This window comes from Lepidochelys kempii, chromosome 15 (genome assembly GCF_965140285.1).
Source record: "Lepidochelys kempii isolate rLepKem1 chromosome 15, rLepKem1.hap1, whole genome shotgun sequence".
Taxonomy (NCBI): domain Eukaryota; kingdom Metazoa; phylum Chordata; order Testudines; family Cheloniidae; genus Lepidochelys; species Lepidochelys kempii.
Window position 1 is genome coordinate 25,966,997 of NC_136394.1, and position 23,061 is coordinate 25,990,057.

Below are 23,061 nucleotides of genomic sequence, written 5' to 3' on the forward strand. Positions count from 1 at the left end.
GACTGTAAGTTCTTTGTGGCAGGAATTTGGTCTACCTTGATGTACAGTGCCTATACAAACCTAATTGGATAACTTAGTTATTAAAGTAGTAAAGACCCTAGATTTTGACAAACTTGAACAAAGCTTCCAAAAACAACAAGTACTATGTCACTAACATCACTTCAGCTTTGAGAGTGAGAGGAAAAGGTGTAAACAACTGCTCTATTGGTATGTTCCACATAAGTATGCCACATCAGATAACTCATGTATTCAACTGAGACACCTGTGATATTAAAATTTTTGAAAAATCTGACATCACAAAAATAGCTACAGTACAACACATGAGACTATGCATTTTCTGAGACATGCTGACTACAGTGTCTCTTCAAAGTTGTAAAATATTTGAACTACGTAGGTTTTATAAAACTTTAGAATTAATCTAGCAGGGAAAAGTTTGAAGGATGAAAGGTAAAATCTGCAGCAGCATTTGCATGTCACCATACAATATTTCCCTTCAACTGTCAAAATCACTGAATTCCTGAACATTTTCAGCTGCAAAGTAATGTGTTGAATATTTTTATATTATTAAGAGCATGCCTCTAAAATAAAAAAAGTACCCAATAAAAGTTTACCCATTTGTAATTTAAGATGATAAATTGCTTTGGGCAGCATTTAACCAGAAAATTAGAATTGTGCTGCCAACTGAAATCCCTGGTTAAGAAGTCAAGTTTTTTGCCTCTGTTAAATTTGATTATCTACAACTAAAATTTGGACATTAGTTAAAAACCCTGAAAGTTTAGATTAGTCAGCTATTACCATTAATTTGAAATTGTAACTACTCAAATCTCCACATCAAAGCCTTAAAATCAAAACCAAATAAAAATTAGATAATAAAAAGTAAACTAGTATGGCTATTTGAATCCAAGTAAAACAATACTGCCTACTTAACTTCAGAGAAGCAACACACCAAATTTAGAAATGCATACTGTGTGTAGTGGACCCGTATTTTTTACTAAATACAAATGTGAAGATTCAGGTTTTCATCGTAGTATGGAATACAGATTCACATTACTCTTTATATTTAGAAAGATCACTGAATCAGATAATAAAACTTAATCTTGTATATTTAATAGTATGCAGATAGCAAATATCCATACAATAAGATTCCAGGATTGGCAGTCTAGAATATGAGTCAGTGTGAAGCGATGGAAACTGCTACAATCATGACTGAAAGTTCTTTGTTCAGAATATCAATAGGTTGAATCACTAAGTTTTGCAGTCTGTTAGAGCCCAATTTTTAAGTTCTCAGCCATTTTGACTTCATGAATTATACCTGTGTGGTATACAGCTAAAGTAAGCATGGCACAGATATATGCCTAAGAGTCCCAAATCATTGTGATATCTGAGGTAACCACCAATCCCCAACTTCGCTCTACATCTTGTTTTCATGCAACAATTTCATTGGTTGTATGAGAAAAACTGCTTAGATAATAGTTTACCTAGTCCAAGTCCCAAACCTGTCCAACTGCATGGGCTTTAAGCTACTATATTATGGAAGCACTCTGGTGGTGACTCCATAGATAGGTTAAGTTCTAAAACAGTGGTGGGCAACCTGCGGCCCATCAGGGTAATCTGCTGGCGGGTCACGAGACAGTGTTTACATTGACTGTCAGCAGGCACAGCTGCCCTCAGCTCCCAGTGGCAGTGGTTCACCGTTCCTGGTCAATGGGAGCGGCAGAAAGCGGCGCAGGCTACAGGAACATGCTGGCTGCTGCTTCCTGCAACTCCCATTGGCTGGGAGTTGTGAACCATGGCCACTGGGAAATGCGGGAGGCCATAATGCCGACGGTCTATGTAAACACTGTATCGCAGCCCAGCAATGGATTACCCTGATCGGCCACATGCAGCCCGCAGGCTGCAACTTAGCCACCACTGTTCTAAAATGACCTTGAGGTGGATCATAAACATCTTGTTTTTCCTCTAAAAGCCACTAGCCTTTTAGTATGACATTTCATATAGGGTTAATATTTAGGCCCTTTGTATTGTCTATGTAGTTTTGGTTTTCCTTCATAATATATACTCTTAAATAGAAAAATTTTGAAATGTGGTTCTGGCTGAGTTTTTTCCTTCATAGTACACCATCAATTGTCAACTGATCTCTAACGTTATGTATCTACACAAAATTTGTTAGAGGGGTTGGTCCTGAGTAGATCTGGTAGAATGTAGTTTTTCTATGGAAAAAAGTTTGGATTTCAGATACTGCTGGTCAAAATTTTTGCCAGAATATTTGCTGATAAAAAATGTACTTTGCACAAAAATCAGAGTTTTCCCACAAATAAATTGATTTTATAAAGGAAATTGATTTTTTGACTGGGAAAATGGAAGTAACTGTTCCCTGGCTGCCCACTTAGGACAGCAATTGTCAATTTCACTTTCCTGGCAGGCTAGCTCAGAGATGGAGAGGAAGAGCACTACCAGGGCTCCACCTTCCCACAGCTCCCGTAAGTGAAATTGACAAAAGCTTTATTGGGGGGGCAGCTGGGAAACCAAAAAATTGTTTTTCTTTAAATTCCTTTCCATAAAAAAATGTCAGTTTCAACATTTTGTCCAGATTTGGGAGGACTTAACTCCCCCCTGAAAGGGATTCCCTTCTTCCAGCCAGTTCTAATTTCAGGTGACTTCTGGCAGTTCATACTAAGCAAATGTTTAAGCACGAACAGTTGCCAACAGAGAATTTATGTATAGCTCCTGGCATGTGAGGATACTGGTGCAGCAGCTATTGGTGCATAAAAATCTGTCAGCAGCTGCATTTTACACCCACCCCATAAAAACCACCTCCCACTTTTGTCCAATACCAAGCCCCCACTAAAACATTAGAGAACTGGGAAGATAATATACAAAACTGTTGTGAAGTAGTTAGGGTTGTTACACACGTAAACCTCACTCAAACCCATAAAAGAAAGGAAAAATTAAGCCACCTAACAGAACATAGCTTCTTCGTCCACACGCACACATTTTACCATAACTGCAGCTACCATACCCCTCAGCCTTGACTCTGCTATGGATGCCATCGTTCCACCACACTCTTTACTACACTACCCCATGACAATACAACACCACAGCAAACCTCCACAAGTAATACTATTAGGAAAGGGTAGTTTAGGAAAAGGGCATGTGGAGAAGGAAAGGTTGAGGGGGTCAGAGTTAAAGCTGTGATGTGTGGTTAGTGGTATACTGTAGTTTTAGTAAGGCTTTCCTGTGGTAAAGAGGGTATGTCCTGTTTGATGACTTAATTTTTCGTTTCCTTTCTTTTGTGGGTTTGAATCAGGTATGTTGTACATGTAACAATTCTAACTGCTCCACAATTACCAAACTAAGTTAAAACAAAACAAAAACAACACCACTTTGTAGCATTTTCTTATTCTGTGTGTTCCAAGTTCTCATAAGGTGCTAATACTATCTTTACAAGTAGAAACTTCAGTCACTTGGTATTTAGATTCCATTTTTAAAGTGACATCACAGCACAAGCTGCTTTAACACCCAAAATACTGGGTGTGGGCAAGTCAAGAAGTACTAAAATACTTAGATCAAATAACTGAAACAAGATATGTTTTATGCTCTGTTTTTTAGATTCTACACACCATTACATCAGTGACGTACCAAAAGACATACTAAATATTTTAGGTTTCAGAGTAACAGCCGTGTTAGTGTGTATTCGCAAAAAGAAAAGGAGTACTTGTGGCACCTTAGAGACTAACCAATTTATTTGAGCATGAGCTTTCGTGAGCTACAGCATCTGATGAAGTGAGCTGTAGCTCACGAAAGCTCATGCTCAAATAAATTGGTTAGTCTCTAAGGTGCCACAAGTACTCCTTAAATATTTTAGAGAACTGCATCCATTTTGGTTAGGCAAATAGGCTCAAAGCTGATAAAATAAGGTAACGCAAGGTATTTGTTTCTTGACATAGATAATCTTATTTTGAAAAACAAAGATTAATTACTGCTATTTCTAAGTCTACAGGACAGTAATCATCTTGCTGTAAAAAAAAAAAAAAAAAGTATTTTTGTCACTGGCAATGTGGTAATCAACTGGCAAGACTGAAATCTCTATGTTGTTTTTATGTTGGCTTAATCACAAGTCACTTTAGAGCAAAATATTTAAATACTTTTTAAAAAATATTAAAATTTATGATTAAGCCAATATTGAAGTAGGATGTGATTGTAAAGTCTTCATCACCAAAATGCCAGTAACAAAGTTTATTTTACAGCATGGTTTCTTCTATCATAAGCAGGCTCAGAACTGTCAACAGCAATTAAACTTTATTTTGAAAAAACATCTTATTCCTGGAAAGAAAGGCTTTTTACCTTATCAGGTTTTAGATTGAGCTGCACAAAATGGTAGGTCTTTATTGTAAAAAGACCCTTTGAAGTCTCAAAAAAGTTGTTCATGTCTGTAATTAAAGTTCCGAACCAATTTTAAGTTTCTATTTGAAATTCTAGTATATTTTCAGATGGAACTTCCAGTCAAGTTTCTGCATGGATAACATTCATGTTTTATCATCTGAAAATAGGATTTCATAATAAAATGTAATCCCATTATTTAGCAAGAGTAAACAAACACTTTAAATAAATGTAAAGCTCCTGTTAACTAATTTATCAAACCCTCTGTACTTAATATTTCATTTTAGCTATAACAGTCTCCTCTTTAAAAATATTCTGTCCCTTACTAATTCACTGCCACCTTCAGCCATCAGTATTCGCATACATTCTCCTCCCACTTGCCCCCCCCACATTCTCCTTGTCATTAAGGCTTCTTTTCCTAATCCAACCCACCTCCACTGGCAATGTCATAAAGCAAACTGTAAAGGATTTTAGGAGTCAGAATTCCAGTCTGAACCACTGTAAGTAACCAATAACTATTCAAAGATTTAAAGTAATTTCTTTAGTTTTTAAGCTGTTTTGCCATGAGCAGTGTAAGATGGAAAACATGTTATACTGTAGTCACCCATATGGACTAGCACACACATTACAGGAGCTTCATAGTAAAGCTAACATTTTCTCAATGAAAGACAGCTACAAAAAGCTAGTTACACAATTTCCCCATCCTTTATTCAACTGCAACTTTAAAGATTTTAGTTTTGCTATCTGGTTTTGAAGTGATTAATATTTGTTTCAACAGCAAATAAAAAATATTCAAGAACAGAATCAATTTAATGAATGGTTTCTACTACGAACAACCTCTTTCCTAAAGTGCTGAAAGATACAGAAAGCAAGACTATGGCCAAACACATCCATAAGGTATTCTGTGTTGTGTGTTTTAGTCTACCCATGTGTTTAACATTTCTGTAGCTTCCATTTTTGCTTTGGGTCAACACTTCAGGACAGAATTCACGTTATGATTTTGGTTCCAAGTAATTTAATGTTAACAATGTATATAGTACTTTTAGTATATGCCTATACTACTTATAAAATCTGTACTGTACAAACATCTACTGCTACTAATCAAGAGCCTAAAGGGTTTCTGAGGTTTGGTATTACAAAAATGTTTGCTTACCTGCCACACACCCACAATTGCATTAGCAACTAATATAAGTAAGATTACAAAAGGTTCTACAAATGCTGTGATTGTTTCTTCACCTTCTTCAAACCAGGCCAAAACCTGCAAGAGAAATCACAGTTAATCTAAATACAACAGATACACAAAACATGGAGTGGTAGAATTTTCACAGAAATATCTATGACGTTATCACTAGGGCTGTAGATTAAATTGTAGTTAACTCATTTGATTAATGCAAAAAATTTAATTATGTTTTAAAAAAAATTAATCCCAATTGTGGTTTTAATTGCATGCTAAACAACAGAATACCAATTGAAGTTTATTAAATATTTTGGGATGTTTTTCTACATTTTCAAATACAATGATTTCAATTACAAACACAATACAAAGTATACAGTGCACACTTTATATTATTTTTATTCCAAATATTTGCACTGTTAGTGATAAATGAAAGTATTTCAATTCACCTCATACAAGTACTGTAGCGTGATCTCTTTATCGTGAAAGATCAACTTACAAATGCAGATTTTTTTTAACATAAACTACACTCAAAAACAAAATGTAAAACTTTAGAGCCTACAAGTCCACTCAGTCCTACTTTTTGTTCAGCCAATCACTAAGAAACGTTTGTTTACATTTATGGGAGATAGTGCTGCCCGCTTCTTACTTACAATGCCACCTGAAAGTGAGAAAAGGCATCACATGGCACTTTTGTAACAGGCACTGCAAGGTATTTACATATTTAAAAGATTACTGCAACTTTATACTTATAATCTGATTGGACTTTTTTCCTGACTGGCCACTGGTTTGTATTCTGGCACAGAACCATGCCATCGACTGACGATATCAACGAATAGTTGTCCCCCCATTTGTAAATATCAGTTTGTGGTGGGGATTTTCTACTAATACTAATACTTATTCTAAAGACGCCTCTCCCCTGCTGCGCAGCCCTTGATAGCCTGCTGCACAGCCATGCAGTTTAGAGGGAACTTAGATGCCTGCCTATAGTGCTCCTCTTAAGCTTTCCAGTCAGGGTACCCAACAGTCACATTAAAATGGCAGATCACGGAAGCAAAAAACTCTTAATTAAAAAGTGGGGGTGGGAGCTAAATCAACTTGGGGAGGTCTATGTAAAGATCTAACAATGTGGCTTTTTCCTCAGCTCAGCTTTAATACATTCCCAAGCAGGAGGACAAGGCACCTAATGATTCTATACTTGTAAGGCTTCAGATGAAGTCTGGGGATTCTTTAGACTTTTGTCATTTACTAGTCTCAAGCACTTCAGGAACATATGGAAAAGGCCTATTCACTGAATAAGTTCAGGCAAAATTCTGCAATAACTGAGGAGACAGTCTAATTCTTTAAGCAACATGTTGAGCAACAGGAAGCCTGTTAAATGACAATAAATGGGAATAATGTGTAGAAATAATTAGTGCCACTAGTCAGGCAACACCAGTATGAGTCACTGACCAACTCAGAAGCACCTTACCAAATAGGCCAAAAAGCAAGCAGTTACTAAAGACACCATCATTCTGCTATCATGCTGCACTAGAACTACTGCTCAATTGTGAAACACTCCAGGATGTTAAAAAGGATGAAGGAGCAACAGCACAAGAGCCTTGAACAGAAACAATCTGAACCACCAAGCAAGACCAATATGAGAGCAGATTTTATTAGGATAGAGGAAATGTCCAATATCGTGACAGGCAAGGCAGCATTGTGTTAGGCTCAGTATCAGTACACTGATGCTCAATATCAAGTATCTAAGACAGTGGTTCTCACATTTATTTGATTGTGGCCCCCCCTTTTTTGTGTCTGTAGTAGTTTAAGCAGCCCCGCCACACAAGTACATATATTGATTAAAAAAACAAAAATTAAAAAAAAAAACCACCATGCAACTCTCATTCAATATTAACAGTAAGACATTGATTCAAACAAAGCCAACGACCCATTGTAATAAGAGCAAAAGCAAAATTGCGCTTGTGACCGATGCTTACAATTAAATGTGCACACCATGTCGTAGCAAACAGATTAAGATACAGATGGCAATGATGTTGTATAATGCTGTGCAAGCTTAACAGAAATCCATCAAAATGCACAGCGCCATCTACAGTCAAATGCACAGTGCCATCAGAGGACCCGGTACGTCTGGAGGAATCAGCTTTGCTAGTTATCCATTGCTATGGGTAAAACGTATGCAGTACTTTTTTCACCTCTCTAAAGCCTCTCTTCCTCCTCCTTCCCCTCCCCCCCCCCCCCCCCGAACACATTCCACACCCCCAGGTGGGCCTACCCCAACCTCTGCTCTAAGAGACCAGCCGAAATTCAGACAGAGATCATAAGAGAGCAAATGTGACAGCTTGTTTTAAGTCTTAACCACAGGTGTACTAATACCATAAATCAAGCCGAGAGCCAGATCAAAATCCTTAAGATGTTTTAGAAGCCCAACAACTGCGGTTCCCAAAACATGAACCTTTCAAAAACATTTGACAAGGGTAAAATTTAAGTGTTCCTATTAATTCGAACTACAATTAACAAGAGACTTGTTAGCAGAATAATTCTTGGGGTCTAAAAATGAGAAAATTTTCCTATACAGTAACTCCTCACTTAATGCTGTAGTTATGTTCCTGAAAAATGCGACTACAAGCAAAACGATGTTAAGCGAATCCAATTTCCCCATAAGAATTATTTTAAATGGGGGGTTACGTTCCAGGGATTTTTTTTTTTTGGGGATAAAAATTTTTTTCCCTGGAACCTAACCCCCCCTCCATTTATATATATACATACACATATACACACACACACACACTATAAGTTCTAAACAAACAATTTAATACTGTACACAGCGATGATTGTGAAGCTTGGTTGAGGTGGAGGAGTCAGAGGGTGGGATATTGCCCAGGGAATGCCTTACTGCTAAATGATGAACTAGCACTTGGCTGAGCCCTCAAGGGTTAACTCATTGTTGTTAATGTAGCCTCACACTCTACAAGACAGCATGAATGGAGGGAAGGGAGACAGCATGGCAGACAGAAAGAGACACACTGTGTGAGTGTGTGAGAGAGAGATGCGCATTTCCCCTTTAAGTACACTGCCACTCTTAAGTACAGTACACTACCTTGTTAAGTTAATCAGCAAGCTGAGACACAGCAACTGCTGCCAGGAAGTTCCCTCCCTCCTGAGCCCTGTCATGTGTCCCCCCTGCTCTATGGAGATGGGGTAAGCAGGGTGCAGGGGGACACCCTGACATTATCCCCCCCCCTTTCTCTTCTCCCCGCAGCAAGCAGGAGGCTCTGGAGAGCAACTCCAAGGCAGAGGGCAGGAGCAGCACATTGCAGTGGGGGGAGGGACAGCTGAACTGTGGGCAAATGATAGCCTGCTGGGTGGCTGCTGCACAGGGAACTTAAGGGAACCGGAGCTGATGGGGGGCTGCTGGTCCACCCTGGTTCCAAGCTCCCAGCTAGCTGCAACGGGATACTCTTCCTGCAAGCAGTGGACAAACAGGCAGCTGCCAAGCGACCTTATAAAGGCACACTTTAAACAAGCATGTTCCCTAATTGATCAGCAATGTAACAACGAAACAACGTTAAGCAGGACGACTTTAAGTGAGGAGTTACTGTATGTCAAGACGACTCTAGTGACTGTACCTGTGCAAAGTTACAACAGGAGTCATTCAATTGCAAGTGTCTGATCTTTTGTCACAACAGGTTGTGGGAGAATGTCAAAATAACTTCATGTACATTTGATACAACAACTGTATAGTAGCCTAGATTTAATAAGCACTAGCAAATGAACAGGGATGAACAGATAAATAGCAACACATTAGGTTTCTAAAAAAAGATTACCAACATCTTTTTTGCTTTACTAAATAGAGGAACAACAGAAACCAAAGTTTGGCAAATAATAGAATCCATAATTATTTATTACTTGTTTTATTGTATTGCCTAAGGGTCCTAGTCACAGACCAGGACACCTTTGTGCTAGGCACTATACAAATGCCTTGCTATAGTGGCAAATAGTTCCATCAGCAAACCTCAGAGTCTTACAACACATGGGATATTCAATTTAAAATAAATAAATAAAAAAGACTGAAGGGTCCAGTGATATAATGACCCCTTACTGACAGAAATCTGGTAATCAAATCTTTGTAGCATTCATAACCACGAACATGATTAAGATCAACCACCATGGTACTGTTTTAAGACAATACTGTTGATAAAATTAGAAAATTCAACTAAAAAAAATTCTCTGTATACCTAAGAGGCTAAAAAGCAAAGAAAAGCAAAATGTGCTTTTGCATTTTTTTTGTTTAAGTGGAAAGGAAGTCCAGAGACTAAGGGAAATATCTAATACAAATGCTCCCCTGACACCTAAATGGCGAGAACAAATCTAGAGGGCAACTCTGATTCAACAATATTTCATTTGATTGCTCAAGCTGTATTTAATTGGTTTAACTGTTGGCAGAAGTCTCTTAAGCAAAGTTTAACAAGGATGGGGCCATGCGACTTTTAAAAGTAGAAACATACACAAAGACTAAAAATTACACATGCAACGACAAGCAAGGAGTGCTTGTGGCTCAGGGTCACTAAAAGAAGCAGAGAGGCTGCACCAGTAAGCTAGCCAGCAATAAACAGAATGGTCAAAAGTGTTAGAAAAACCAGAATTAAATTAATAATACTATGCAAGTATTTGTACTCCTAAAAAAGCCTCACTGTTTCAATAATTTTTATACCAGAGCACAGAGATTAGTCATTTGAGACAATCATGTTATTAGGAAAGATGGAGGGAACAGCATTCTGAAGACAACAAAAATAGAATACAGTATACAAAGAGTGGAAGTTCTGGGATGAAATCCATTGCTCGGGAGATTATACCTATGATCCATTAGACAAACTAGATTATGTTGTCAGTGACCAAGAGGCAGGTTTTTTTACTTAAGAATGGCAGCTTAGAGGCAAAATATGAAAATCAAATGTTATCCTACCAATAAAAGGTCTTAGACCAATTAAAGTGGGTTCTTATACCTGTGCAATCTTCCTGGAATAAAAAGCTTGTTCTCCCAGGCCACTGAGATTTTTAACATTTAGAATATTTTGGACAAACCAACAGTGCAGACTCCCATTATCCTTTTTGTATTTCTCTAGAGTACAGTTTAGACTCTGTTAAAAATGCATGTTTTTATGCAAATGTGTCTATTATACTGGATAGGACATGTTTAAATTTAAAATTAAACAAATAAAATATCCCTTTTTAAGGGTCTTAACAAGAAATTATTTCAAGCACAAAGGAATTGCCAACCAGAGATTAAGATTCTTTCATTTCTCCCAAATTTAGTTCCATTACTCATGATGAGATCAAAACTCTCCTTGCTAATTGTTACTGAAAAATAAAACTCAATGATGATTATACAGGGAAATTGAGGTGTTATTGAGTTAACAGACTGCAACTACCTCAAGTATTTCAGTGTTTCTGAATATACAACTGCTTTGCTATATACTTGATGGTAGCAGAACTAAAAACAGAAGCATCTGGCAATTTAAGTTCTTACCTAGCTATATAGCACCCTACTACAAGGGAACATTTTTAAAAGCTACATAAATTACTTCTTAAATCTCTGCGATCTTTCCCCATCAGGTGATCTTTTAGGTGACATTGCATAATCTGAATTTTGCTGACAGAATGCCAGTGTAATATACCACCACTATCCCTATCTTATGCAACGTGTAGTCATTACTATTCCAGATCTAAGAGTCAGGTTGTTCCCAGGATGTTTTAGGACAACCCTAAAGTCCTTGCACAGAAAATTCTGATAAGACATTTTAGGAAGGGTTCATGCCTATAGAGTCCTTTATAGGATCAAGAGTATAACTTAACTTTTCTTCTCTCCAAGACATGTATTTTAAGTCATTAGAGATATACTGGAGGCATATGACAATGAAAATGGTCTACGAATACAAGAATGAAATGTTACAAAAGTATGTGCATCTAAGGCTGTAGAACAGCAATTCTCTGACTTTGAGATCTAGCATACCACATATACAGCTCAAGTACTTGGCATACCATCTTAGTAATTTAAATCAGTACAGATATAACGGGTTATGATGTTAATACTGTACAGCACCCTGTGTACTACCTGACTGCAGCACACATACCACCAGTTGATGTACAAACTACAATTTGAAAACCACTAATGTTACTGTACGATATTGAAGAAAAGGTATGTAATGCACCTACATAAAGGTGCAGAGGCAAGGTGTCATAGGCAAGCTTAACTTTCTCAATTCCTTACTTGAGTGCTTACACATGCAACCTTAATATATAGAGTTTTAAAATGGAATGTGTGCATGCACATACATGTGCAATATATAATATACACTCTTCAAAGAAGAAAATATTTCATAAGGAACCCACTATCCCATCTACCTTGCAAGGTCTACCAGGTGAACCTTAGGAGTTGTGCTGTTTTTAACCTTACAAGATGAGCAGTGAATGAACAAATGCTTCTCTGGAGCTCTGCCGCAATTAAAAGTTGCCATCATTACGGTTTTTACTGCGCAAGTAATTTAGCTATGCACACATGTCCTGCCAGGCCTCATTGAAGGCAGTGTGATTTTCAAAGACCCAACTCAATACCGATTTTCACCAGAACACTCAAACACACTTCACAATCAGGACTATTTCCATGCCCAATTCCAACACTCAACTTCTAAGGTGATTCAGCACTAATGCAATTCAAACAAGAATCTTCAGATTTAAAACAACAAAAAAAGTCTTTACAAAGTATATTCTTCTAATGCCTTTGAGTACATGTGTGAGGGAAGAAGAATTTTGTTACAAAAACTTTCTGAACATTTAATTTTTGGACAAAGACCAGGTCCATAAAATTTCAGCTGAGGTGAAAGTTTCATAAAGTTACAAACTGAAAACAAGGATTAGAACAGCAGATATTATGCAACCTTAACTATACTTATTGCTACTGCTATACAAGGCCTTATGTTATCCAACTACTATAGTCGTAACAGTCTCCCAGATCAACAAGATTACAGAAAATATTTTAGGGTCACTGGGAACACAGAATCCAAGTTTGTGTAATTTGGTTCTGTTCTTACTCCTGCTGAAATCCATTAACTTCAAAAGAAGCCCTATAGTGCTGCCAAAGATTAAACTATACATAACCAGGGCTTCTGATTTTCAGTTTTAACCGAAAGACACTGCTAAAGCATCCCCAACACAAGAAACAAATTTGTGTTTACCCACTAATCATTGGAAAAACACCAGAAATGGTTCCTTGCATCTAAGGGCTTGCCTACATGGAGCAGAAATGCAGACTACAAAGGCATGATTCCTAAAGCACATTAATGTGTTGCATATTAATTGGTTCATGTAGACTCTGCTTGTGCGCAATAGAAGTTCCCAAGTGCGTTTTAAAGTAGTGGTGTTTGATACAGTATTATGTTAAAGAGCAATATGGAACATCACAAACAGATTACTCATCCCAGAACTCTATATGCAAAGAGAAAGTGCCCCCCCCATCAAATTTTTGGAGATTTATAGATATAGCTCAAAAATTGCTAAAAACAACCCCCCCAATTATATTATTACATCCCAAAAAGCAAAGCCCTACACATTAACTTAAGACCAAAGCAACCCTGATGCACCTCATTTTAAAACTAAACATCAATTAATATGCTCTGTGTACGCTCCTTGTAATCTTAAAAAAAAATCTGGTGATTTACACATATATTATTGAAGTAGTGGTCTTTGTAGTATTACAAAGCCTCATTAACTTTTCAAGATTTAGCCAATCCAGTTATCAATGATTACACATTATAAATTATGCTAAATCATCCTTATGATACAGCAATCCAATGCTAAAGGTTAATTTTACCTCAGCTGTATACACAATTTATCTTTCCATGTAACATTTAAATTTCTCTGGATGGCAGTTATGGGCCACAAGCTTCACACTTGCTATATAACTGAAAATGAGTGCTTTCAGAACTAATATCGGAGTTTAAATTATGTCGATCACCTTGAATATTTTATAGAAACAAATATATTTCTATGTTTGTACGAGCTTAGCACAGTTGCTTGAAATTACCAGAACTAAATGAAAGTCTAATATAGCTTTTATAAAGAGTAAATGTCAAGCTGCAAGTGAAAAAACAGAAGAAATTACAAGTTATCTTTGATCCGAATTCAAAACCCAAAAGCAAACAAAAACAAGAGTGAACTGCTCATAGAATAACTCCAATAAAAATTATTAGCAGCATTTCTATTTTAGCTAATGATTTTCAAGCCAGGGGCTTAACGTGTTTTTCAAGAAGGAGGATAAGTATTATCCCCGTTTTTAAAGCTGAGGAAACTTGAGGCATAGAAAACTGAACTGAGTTGCCCAAGGTCCGAACAGGTCAGTGGTAGAACCGAGGAGAGAACCCAGATATCCCAGTAGTGTACCCTGTATTACACTGACTGCCTAATTTAGGCAGAATAATTTCAGTAAACTGGAAAATGGAGGCTAGTCTAATTGTTTAATAAGTTCAGTAAACATACTAGCAAAGTACATTTGGTCATGTACATTATTTGACCTGTCAGTTTAGCACAGTGTTGAATATGGAGTCAGCACACTAGACAATTTCCAATTTGCTGAATTTGATCTTTACCTTCACCCATTTGGTTGGAAATTAAGTGGGATGTAAATTTCTAGAAATAGTAACTCATGCACTATAAAATGCCACTACCCTTTATTACTATCATTCTTTCCCCCTCTACCCTCATGAGGGATGCAACTTTCAGACCCTTTACAAAATGCTAACCCCTGCCGAAAAACTAGATGTTCACCCATTTCTTAAAATTGCTACTGCCAGCCATTTTTCTCCCAGGACATATCAAAGTGACTAGAATGTGTGTCTCCACAGGCAAGCTCAATGCCAATCTCTGGCCAGCTGGCAATTATATACACACACATACCAAAACGGAGGCCCTCTTCTTTGAAACTGAGTGTCAGTTTTGTGATATCAGAAGCCTTCACTGGCCCAGAATCAACAACGCAGTATCCTGCATCAGGCATAACAGATGAGAACCATCCTCTTTTTTTTTTTTAAGAATAGTCTTAGTTTAAGATTGATCATTTGCTTGAGTCTATAGTCATGATCAGTTTAACTTTGGTAGATGGAAAGAACACTAGAAAATCAGTACAAAATCCATTTTTTTATTTTTAGCTTATAAAAGACTAATGCCTGTTTTTCTGGACAGAGTTAAGCTACAATTCTTTAGGTGGAAGTAAGTCTGTTTGGTAGACTTCACTAACAATCTCTAATGTTCTGCACTTTTTTTTTTTAAATAAATAGAAAGCAATCATTCTGTTCTCCAACTTGTCAAAAACAGACCCATCACCTTCCTCCTGTGCTTAGTCTTCAATTCATTTCTCCAGTTCCTTAGCAACCATATATCCTATACACACTGCATAAAGAAACTATCCAATTAAACATAAATTAAAAACAAAACAAAAACCAGAGTCATTTAGTGTTTCTTGTCCTTTCAATCCTGTATGCAAGACGAGGGGTCCACTTTACAGAAAGACTATCCAAAGGTCAGTTACCAAATTTGGTCAACAATGGTGCCATCACTGCTGTCATCATTCTTGTCACTGTCAAAAGCAACAACTGTCACCTTGCTATTATCAGGGAGGGAAGGCAACTGAAATATTCCTCATGCAAATTCTATTTACAGTTTGCATTGTATCCAAAAACCACTTCCAGTGATCATTCATTTAGCTTGATAAGGATTAACTCAAAAGCAAAAAGAATGACCAGTTAAACTCATAATGGAGGTTGGTTTTAAAAGCCAACGAAAAAAAAGAAGGGTTGGGAAATCCCAACTCAAGTAGGTATACAAAAAAATATGATAGATTATAGGTGTGCTTTTTATAGGTCTCTGTGTGTCTAGTTTAATTGTATTCAAGAAAGAAGAGAATTATATAAACCATACATGAAGTGAATATGGAAAATTAATGCCTAAAACATGCAAAAGTTAACCTTAGCGAGATAACCAATTTAAGACTCTGCATGCAATTTATTTTTTCACATCATAAAAAGAACTAGTGCAAGCAAGAAAATAACTTAAGGAATAACCCTGTCCATATATATAAATAATGTACAGTAGTCTCATTTGGTCCATGTGGGAAAAGTCTGAAAAAAACCCAAACATTTTATACTTACAAAAGATATACAGGCTGCCAGCAACAAAATTCTAACTAATAAGTCTTCAAATTGTTCAATCACAAGCTCAAGTAAGGATTTTCCTGCAAGATATAAAAGGCAGACATATTGCATCTTACATATCCACAGAAAGATGTGAAGTATGGATAAAAAAATATTAGAAGATTGTACAAGCTTGCTTACCTTCTTCAGCTGGCAATTCTGCAGGAAGCATAGGTTTTCCCAAGGAGCATGTCAAAGAGAAAAGACGGTTAGAGAACTACATTAGCCACACTAAAGCATCCATAATTAAAGATCATTTCTGAGCTAGCTAAAATGCTACAAAATTAAATTCTACCCGATTTTATGTATATATGAAATTCAGATTTTAAGGCAATGCTGAGTAATGCAATTAAAGTGCCTCCTTTCAACAAGAATTGGAACGGGCCTTGCTAATTCCACAGTTTATGTCAAATACATTTTAGCAGCAATCTACTAAGGTTACAATTCAGCCAAGTCATCACTCATGCCTGCTCTGTTACTTCTGGTGCTGCTGCATACAAAGGATCACAAGCTTCAAACGTTTTTCAGACTCCAGCAGAACACTGATTTCCCTCTACATCCACTTTACCAAACCATAAGATGTATAGCCAAATACTTCACAATCTCATCTTTCTATTTAGGAATTGCTGTCTCCCCATCTGCTATTTATTACTCCTCTCTGTAAGCCGTTTCTGCAATACAATTGGCACAAAAGAAAGCTATAAAAATAAAGCTCTGCCCCATTGTTTTCTGAACAATTTTTTTAAGCCAAAAAAGCCCACCTTCTTTCAAAAGAAAAAGAACGAGGTTTGCGTGGGAGGGTTGGAAATAGCGAAGAAAATGAAGGTCAAGTACATAATAAAAGGGGCTCTTTAAAAAAAATAATGTGCTTTCTTTAATGATAGAAGCTTATTTCCCATCAAGGTAAAAGGAAACGGAGGTGGCACCCTCCTTGCTTAAGCAGCCCTGACCGCTTAGGGTATAAAAGAAACCCACGAGGTGGAGTTCAAGTCAGCCATCTTCTCTCTCCCTCGCTCCTATTCCGGGTCCTGAGTCAGATGCCGGCTTTGCACACATAGGTTAGGCCTTGAAACAGGGCCCTAGGGAGGATGAGAGGGAGAAAGAGGATCCCAGCACGCAGCAGCATCCCCCCGGCAGCGGCTGGCGTGGGGGGTTGCTTCACCTACCGTTGGCGCCCCATCTCTCCTTGAGCTTCTTGACTTGCTCCAGGCTGAGCCCAGTGCTCTCGTTCACGCCGAAATAAGCCAAAACTTCCTCCACCGTCTTGGTGTGAGCGTTCTCCATGGCCGGGCCGGCAAATGGTGTCTCTCCCCCGCTTCCTTCTTCTCAGCAGCAGCAGGAACAGCAGCAAACCCTCCACTCAGCCCGCTCGGTGCCTCGCTCTCTCCCCCTATGGGTCCCCAACCGCCCCCGGGTGATTCTCACCATAGACCTAGACAACAATAGGGATCCGAGGAGCGCTCCCCTCCGGTCACGGCACCTGCACGCCCCCCCCCCTTCGCTGCGTACTGGCGGGGGACTCGCCCCCACCCCCTCCCACCCCCTCGGGAACACGCCCGCCCCCCTTCCTCTCACGGAGCTAGAGCAGGGGCTCCGCTGCACCCCCCCTTCTCCGGCAGCCGTGTGGGGCCCACGAGACAAAGTCACCCCCCCTTCTCTCAGACGTCAGGCCAGTGCCTGCCCTCACCCCGCTCCGAGAGGTACTGCGGGGGGTGCTAGGCGAACAACCGCCCCCACCGGCACCGTGGGGCGCGCGTGGAGGGAATTGAGCGGTCCTCTTGTCTCCTCAGCCGGAGAGTAACTGTCCCTTTCGCCGCTACGAGGGGGAATAAAGTAATTTATCACCCCCCGCTCTCCTCTGAGGGGTATGAAATGCCCTGTCTCCTCTGGGGGCGTAGCTGCCCTGGGGGTCGTGCCCACTCGTCCCTCTAGGGAAGAGCGTGAATTGCCCGGCGGGGTGGGATCCGCTCCCGGCGCTCTCCACCGGGCGGTGTAGCCTAGGCCGCTGTCTCCGGCTAGCCGGTGCCCTGCTTGCCTCCTGCTCCGTTCCCGCCCCAGCGCGAGCTGAGCCAGCGGCGGCTGCTCTAATAGAATTTATCGGAGCCAGCTCGCCGCTGCCCCTCTCGCGGCCGCAGCATGTGGACGCCGCTCATTGGCCGGGAGCAGGGAGCGGGGAGGAGGGAGCAGCCCCGCCCGCACGAACCCGGATCCGAAACGCGACAAGCAAAGGGGCCCGCCCGCGCCGCGACTCTGCGGAGCGCCGTACTCCACGCCGCTGGTACACGTATGCGGGCGGGCGCAGGAGAGAAGGTCTGGGTGGAGAAACGTCGTTTGACCACTGCTCTGTGAGGCGGGAGCAGCCTCCAGTGGGCTGGCGGCCTGCCCCGGCGTGACCCCCGGGCAGCTCCCTGCCCTGACGTGAACCTCACTACGGTCGGGGCGGGTGGAAGGCTGTCCTGGCCTCATGTCCTGATAGGACCCGGGACCCGGCACGGGGGGCTTGGCCTGACAGCCCCACAGCACGGTGTGCGGGATGCCCCTGTTCTGACTGGACTCGGACCCCAGCGGGGAGTAGGACGGGGCTGCTGCCCCCTGTCCTGACAGGCCCCTGTGCTGACAGCTCCCCCCAGCACGGCAGGGGTGGGCTGCCCCCTGTTCTGTCAGGCCCTCAGCATGGGGGGGGCTGCCCCTTGTCTTGACGGGCCCCTGCGTCCTGACAGGCTCCCCCCAGCCCAGTGCAGGGAGCTGCCCCCTGTTCTGTCAGGCCCCCGACCCGGCGCAGGGGCTCTCCCCTGTTCTGGCTGCCCCCCGCCCCAGCACGTTGGGGGTGGGCTGCTCCCATCCTGACAGGATCCCCAGCTCGGGTGGAGCGCAACACAGGTGAGAGAAAGGGGACCAGTGGAGCAAAGAGGGAGGTGTGATGGAAAAGTGTCTCCCTGCTCCCAACCCATCACCAGTTTGATTCTCCCCAGCCATTATCGCAACATTAACTAGGTCCCCACTGACCCACTCAACACCCCTTTCAGAGCCTCGATTCCCATCCCAACACTAATGCACGCAGTGGCTCACATGTACACACATAACAATGACTGACCTAAAAACTGACACACATGTGCAACGTGTCACCAACTAACACTCACCAACTATCTCATGCACAATATCAATGACCAACACCCACCAACCAACCTCTAACTGGCAACAGTGATACCCACACCACATCATAATTCACAAACTTCAAGTAACATTTAATACAGGACATTGACTGACGCACACCAACTCCAGCTGATCTGGGGGTATGTCTACAATGCAATCACGGGGTGTGATTGCAGCTTGTGTAGTCATACGTGAGCTAGCTTCAGTCTAGCTAGCTCAGGTATCAAGGGCAGTGAAGTTGCAGCCGCACAGGCTTCAGCGTGGTCTGGACAGGCTTGCACAGAACCCTGGGTAATTATTCAGCGGCTAACCTCCACTGCCACATGTTCATTGCTCTGGTATCCAAGCTAGCTAGTTAAATCTGGCTCAGATATGTCTACACAAGCTACAATTACAACCGGTGATTGCAGTATAGACATACCATGAATGACGCACAATATTGACAGTGTGAATTTACATGCCGAACAACACACAACCACACACAATGTACACACCCTACAAGTACTCAGCACCAACCAATATAACGTACATATATATTGACTCATACGTGTATACATAAAACTGCTACACACAAGTTGACACCAGCACGTTGTACACACATACTCTACACCAATTTAGACAATATGTGCACCATCACTAATACAGTATTATTTATTAATTCTGAAGCACCCAAAGTGCAGAGATGCAACCACATAAGAAAGGTTGTATGGGACCTGCACTGAAAATACCTCAGTCCTGCAGCCACATTGAGGGAGAAGTCAACATGAGAATAAAAAGTTGCAAGGGATATGTCACCCTCATTTCCTCTAGCCATTACATCTATGCTGAAATGTGCCAGATTGTTTGCAGAAGTGTAGCTGTTCCCCAAAAAGCTTTCAATGTAAATAGACAGTGTCCAGGGAGATATAGAATGTGTCAACTTGACAATTTACTTTTTGTCTTGTATTCAGTTCTTTATTACTTGCCTCAATTTTTTTATGCACACATGACACCAGCCAAGACAAATACATAAAACACAATGCACTTGACACATGCACTTGACACTTACCAGCACACACAAAAAAAGCACACAGCACCGGCACCCTACACCAATACACACACACACACACTGACCAACACATGACACAGACCTAACTGATACAAACTCCACCATTCAATATCAATTGATACACACATGCACATACGTGATACAGGCCAACGCACCTGTATTCAACATAGAACCCAAACACACCACAACATATGCTCCCAATGTTATGTGCATACATGATAAGGAGTGATACAAACAATTAATGATATACACAGCTCATACTGACACACACCAGTGAAACCAACCACATGTGTAAACACACTCCAAACTGGGACACACATAACACACTGACCAATTCACCAACACAATACACCTCACACCAACACAGCATGCCAGCATATATCAATCTGACACATGGCGCAGACCACAAATACTTTCTATATATAGTACTATATATATCTGGTGTGTTGAGTGTACCTGTCATATATATACACACAAATGACAGGTACACTCAAACACTATATACACACAAACATGTAACACTCACCTTCACACATCAGAAACACTTCAAAGCCTCTGACAAGATTGCACTTCATTTTCTTACCTCCCTTTCAAGTGAGCCAATAAAAGATAACATCAGTGACAATGTCCCCAATAAACAAATATTAAAAATAAAATCAGATCATACTTCATAATGATTCCTCCCTGTTAAATAACTCTACACATAGTTATAAGACTACCTTTTGTGTGTTTGTTTCTCCAAAAAGCTCATGTGAGCATCTGTTAATGAACCTGAAACATGGCAAGGGCAGTATAACAGGATAGCAGTGGGCTCCTGAGGACCATACCTGTTAACAGGTGTTAGCCCTGCTAGGTGATGCTGAATCTTGTAGGACTCACTAGTTTCAAGTATAATTTGCTCACCCTAACCTGTCCTGTTGATATCCCTCATTCAACATGACTGCAGGACGTTCCCCCTCGTCCCCTGCCCCCATTTCTTTTGCACCTTTGGGAAACAGATATATGTAAAACTGACAATAAAGCCCAAGTGGCATCACCTCATACTGCCTTCCTTTGATCCAATGGAAGTTCCATGGTGCAAACTGTGTGCTGTTGGGGCTCTGTGAGTTTTGGGAGGCATGAATGGGTTGATGGTGGCTGTGTGTGTCATCCTCTTTCTCTAAAGCTACTGAATTCAATGTGGTTCACTGCAGCTTTAATGACCAACTTTCCAATCTATTCACCCTCTGTCTTCCCCTTTACATGTGTGGGGGATGGGCAAGGTACACATGTGGCAAGGGAACAAATAGCACCGGGGGTTCCAGAGAATAGTATGGAGGGGCTGTCTGTGCAGATCACCCCAAATCCATGGAGATCCTGGGATAGCTGCACATTTGAGGTGCAGCTTCTGAAAGGATGATACTTTGGGACCTCATGAAGTTTCCCAAGAAATGTATCCCCCTCACATGGTAGAAGATGATCTTAGCCCAAGTCGGTGGAGAGGCACCTAAGCGCTCCCTAAGCAGTGCAAACGTGAAGATTTCAAGCGGATTAATTCATCCAGCAGGTGCAGAGCAAAACACCGTCCATCTAGAAGGTAAAGGGAAACTGATTTATTTCACCATGTACAAAAAGTGAAGTTAAAGTGTGTAGTCAGAGTGATACCTTAAAAAGGAACACAACTAAATGTGCTGTTAACCCTTGTTGAAATTCCATTGATTTAATGGAAGTACACCATGCATGAATTTTTCCCACTATCTTTTTTACGGTTATATATTAGGAGAAGAAGCCTAGGAATAGGGCAGCAACACAAAAACTACTCCTGCAGTCTTTACTAATTTAAGTAAATGGGAATTTGGCCTGAGTGAGGACTGCATGATCTGGCCCTTGAAATTCACGCATCCACATTGCTGCAAGGCAGAGTTGCAGTGATGTTGCTGGTTATATTAAGGATGGTACTTTCCATACATAAAACCATTGTGCATTGTGGTGCTCAAATGTCAAATAAAGAGACTAATAGCTTTGGCTGGAGCTAAGCATAAAGCAGGAGGGTACTACACAAATCCCTAGTGAGCTCAGCCAATGCACCTGAATCATGACCTGCAATACCCTTTCTATTTTAGGCTGGGCCTCTCCTAAGCAGACATAGGCAGTGTTTTACCACTGTGTTAAACTATGCCAGTTATGTGATGATTTTTGCAGACTGGCTAATTGCCCACTAGAGCCTCGGTAGAGACCACCAAACTCATCTCACTTGTTTAGTGGGTTAGATTCAAAGTCAAGTGAGTGAAAAACAAGGGCATTGACCCCACACTGTACTACTTTATTCCTCTTAAATTACTGTTATTAAAAATGTTGTACAGTTACAGTCTCTTAAAATCTGCAAAACATATTAAAATGCCACAAAAATGCTTTACCAAAGTGGAATGGTTTGAGAACTGCAGTTCTCTGATAGGATAATACAGTTTAAATATAGTAACTATTTTTTTCCAGTTAGCTTGCTCTTTGATTTCATGGAATATGTCAAGGATTTTTTTTCTCTCCCTTTAAGTAGCTTATAGCTTAAACAGCAAAATGCTTAAAATATTAAGATGAAACAGTTATATAAACCCAGTAGAAAAATTATCAGTGATTAAATGTGATTTTGAATTTGAATAATTAAGTTAGTTGACTTCTTTCTTTATAATTTTTATTGGTAGGCAGTGCGTATTCTTGGATCAGCAGCTGGTAGGATTTCACTACCACAGAGACCCAAAGACTGTGAATACAAAGGATAGAGTTGCAGTCAGGAGATTTCTAGAACTGGATCATTGTTCCTACACTTAGCAGCTGTCTCCCTCCTTGACAGTGTAAGTAGAAGAGAGACAGTTGGCCAGATTCCAATATCAGTGAACCTGGGAGTAAGGGATCAGAATCAGGCTCAATAGGTTTCTTAATTTATTTTTGTGGCTTGTCACCGAAGACTCCATTGGAATAGCTGCCATAGCCACCTCAGCGTTCCTCTTTGGAAAAATCTTGTTGTCTATTCTAACACTGATGTCAAAGGGAGATCTGCACATATAGGAGCCGAGACCTGTCACACA

At 40.4% G+C, this 23,061-nt stretch overlaps 1 protein-coding gene across 2 annotated transcripts in view; it reads right to left on the reverse strand.

Annotated features, from left to right (window-relative positions):
• ATP2A2 (ATPase sarcoplasmic/endoplasmic reticulum Ca2+ transporting 2) overlaps positions 1-17,297 on the reverse strand; it is a 77,606-nt gene extending 60,309 nt beyond the window's left edge. For both annotated transcript variants that reach the window (XR_012155176.2, XM_073313693.2), the window contains exons 1-4: positions 16,965-17,297; positions 15,940-15,957; positions 15,757-15,839; positions 5,534-5,638 (exon numbers count right to left, since the gene is read on the reverse strand). Coding sequence is in view for 1 of the 2 variants with exons in the window: in XM_073313693.2 (XP_073169794.1) it covers positions 5,534-5,638; positions 15,757-15,839; positions 15,940-15,957; positions 16,965-17,082 (324 nt within the window). In the remaining variant the exon portion in view is untranslated. The remainder of the gene's footprint in view (positions 1-5,533; positions 5,639-15,756; positions 15,840-15,939; positions 15,958-16,964) is intronic.
• Between the last annotated feature and the right edge of the window lie 5,764 nt (positions 17,298-23,061).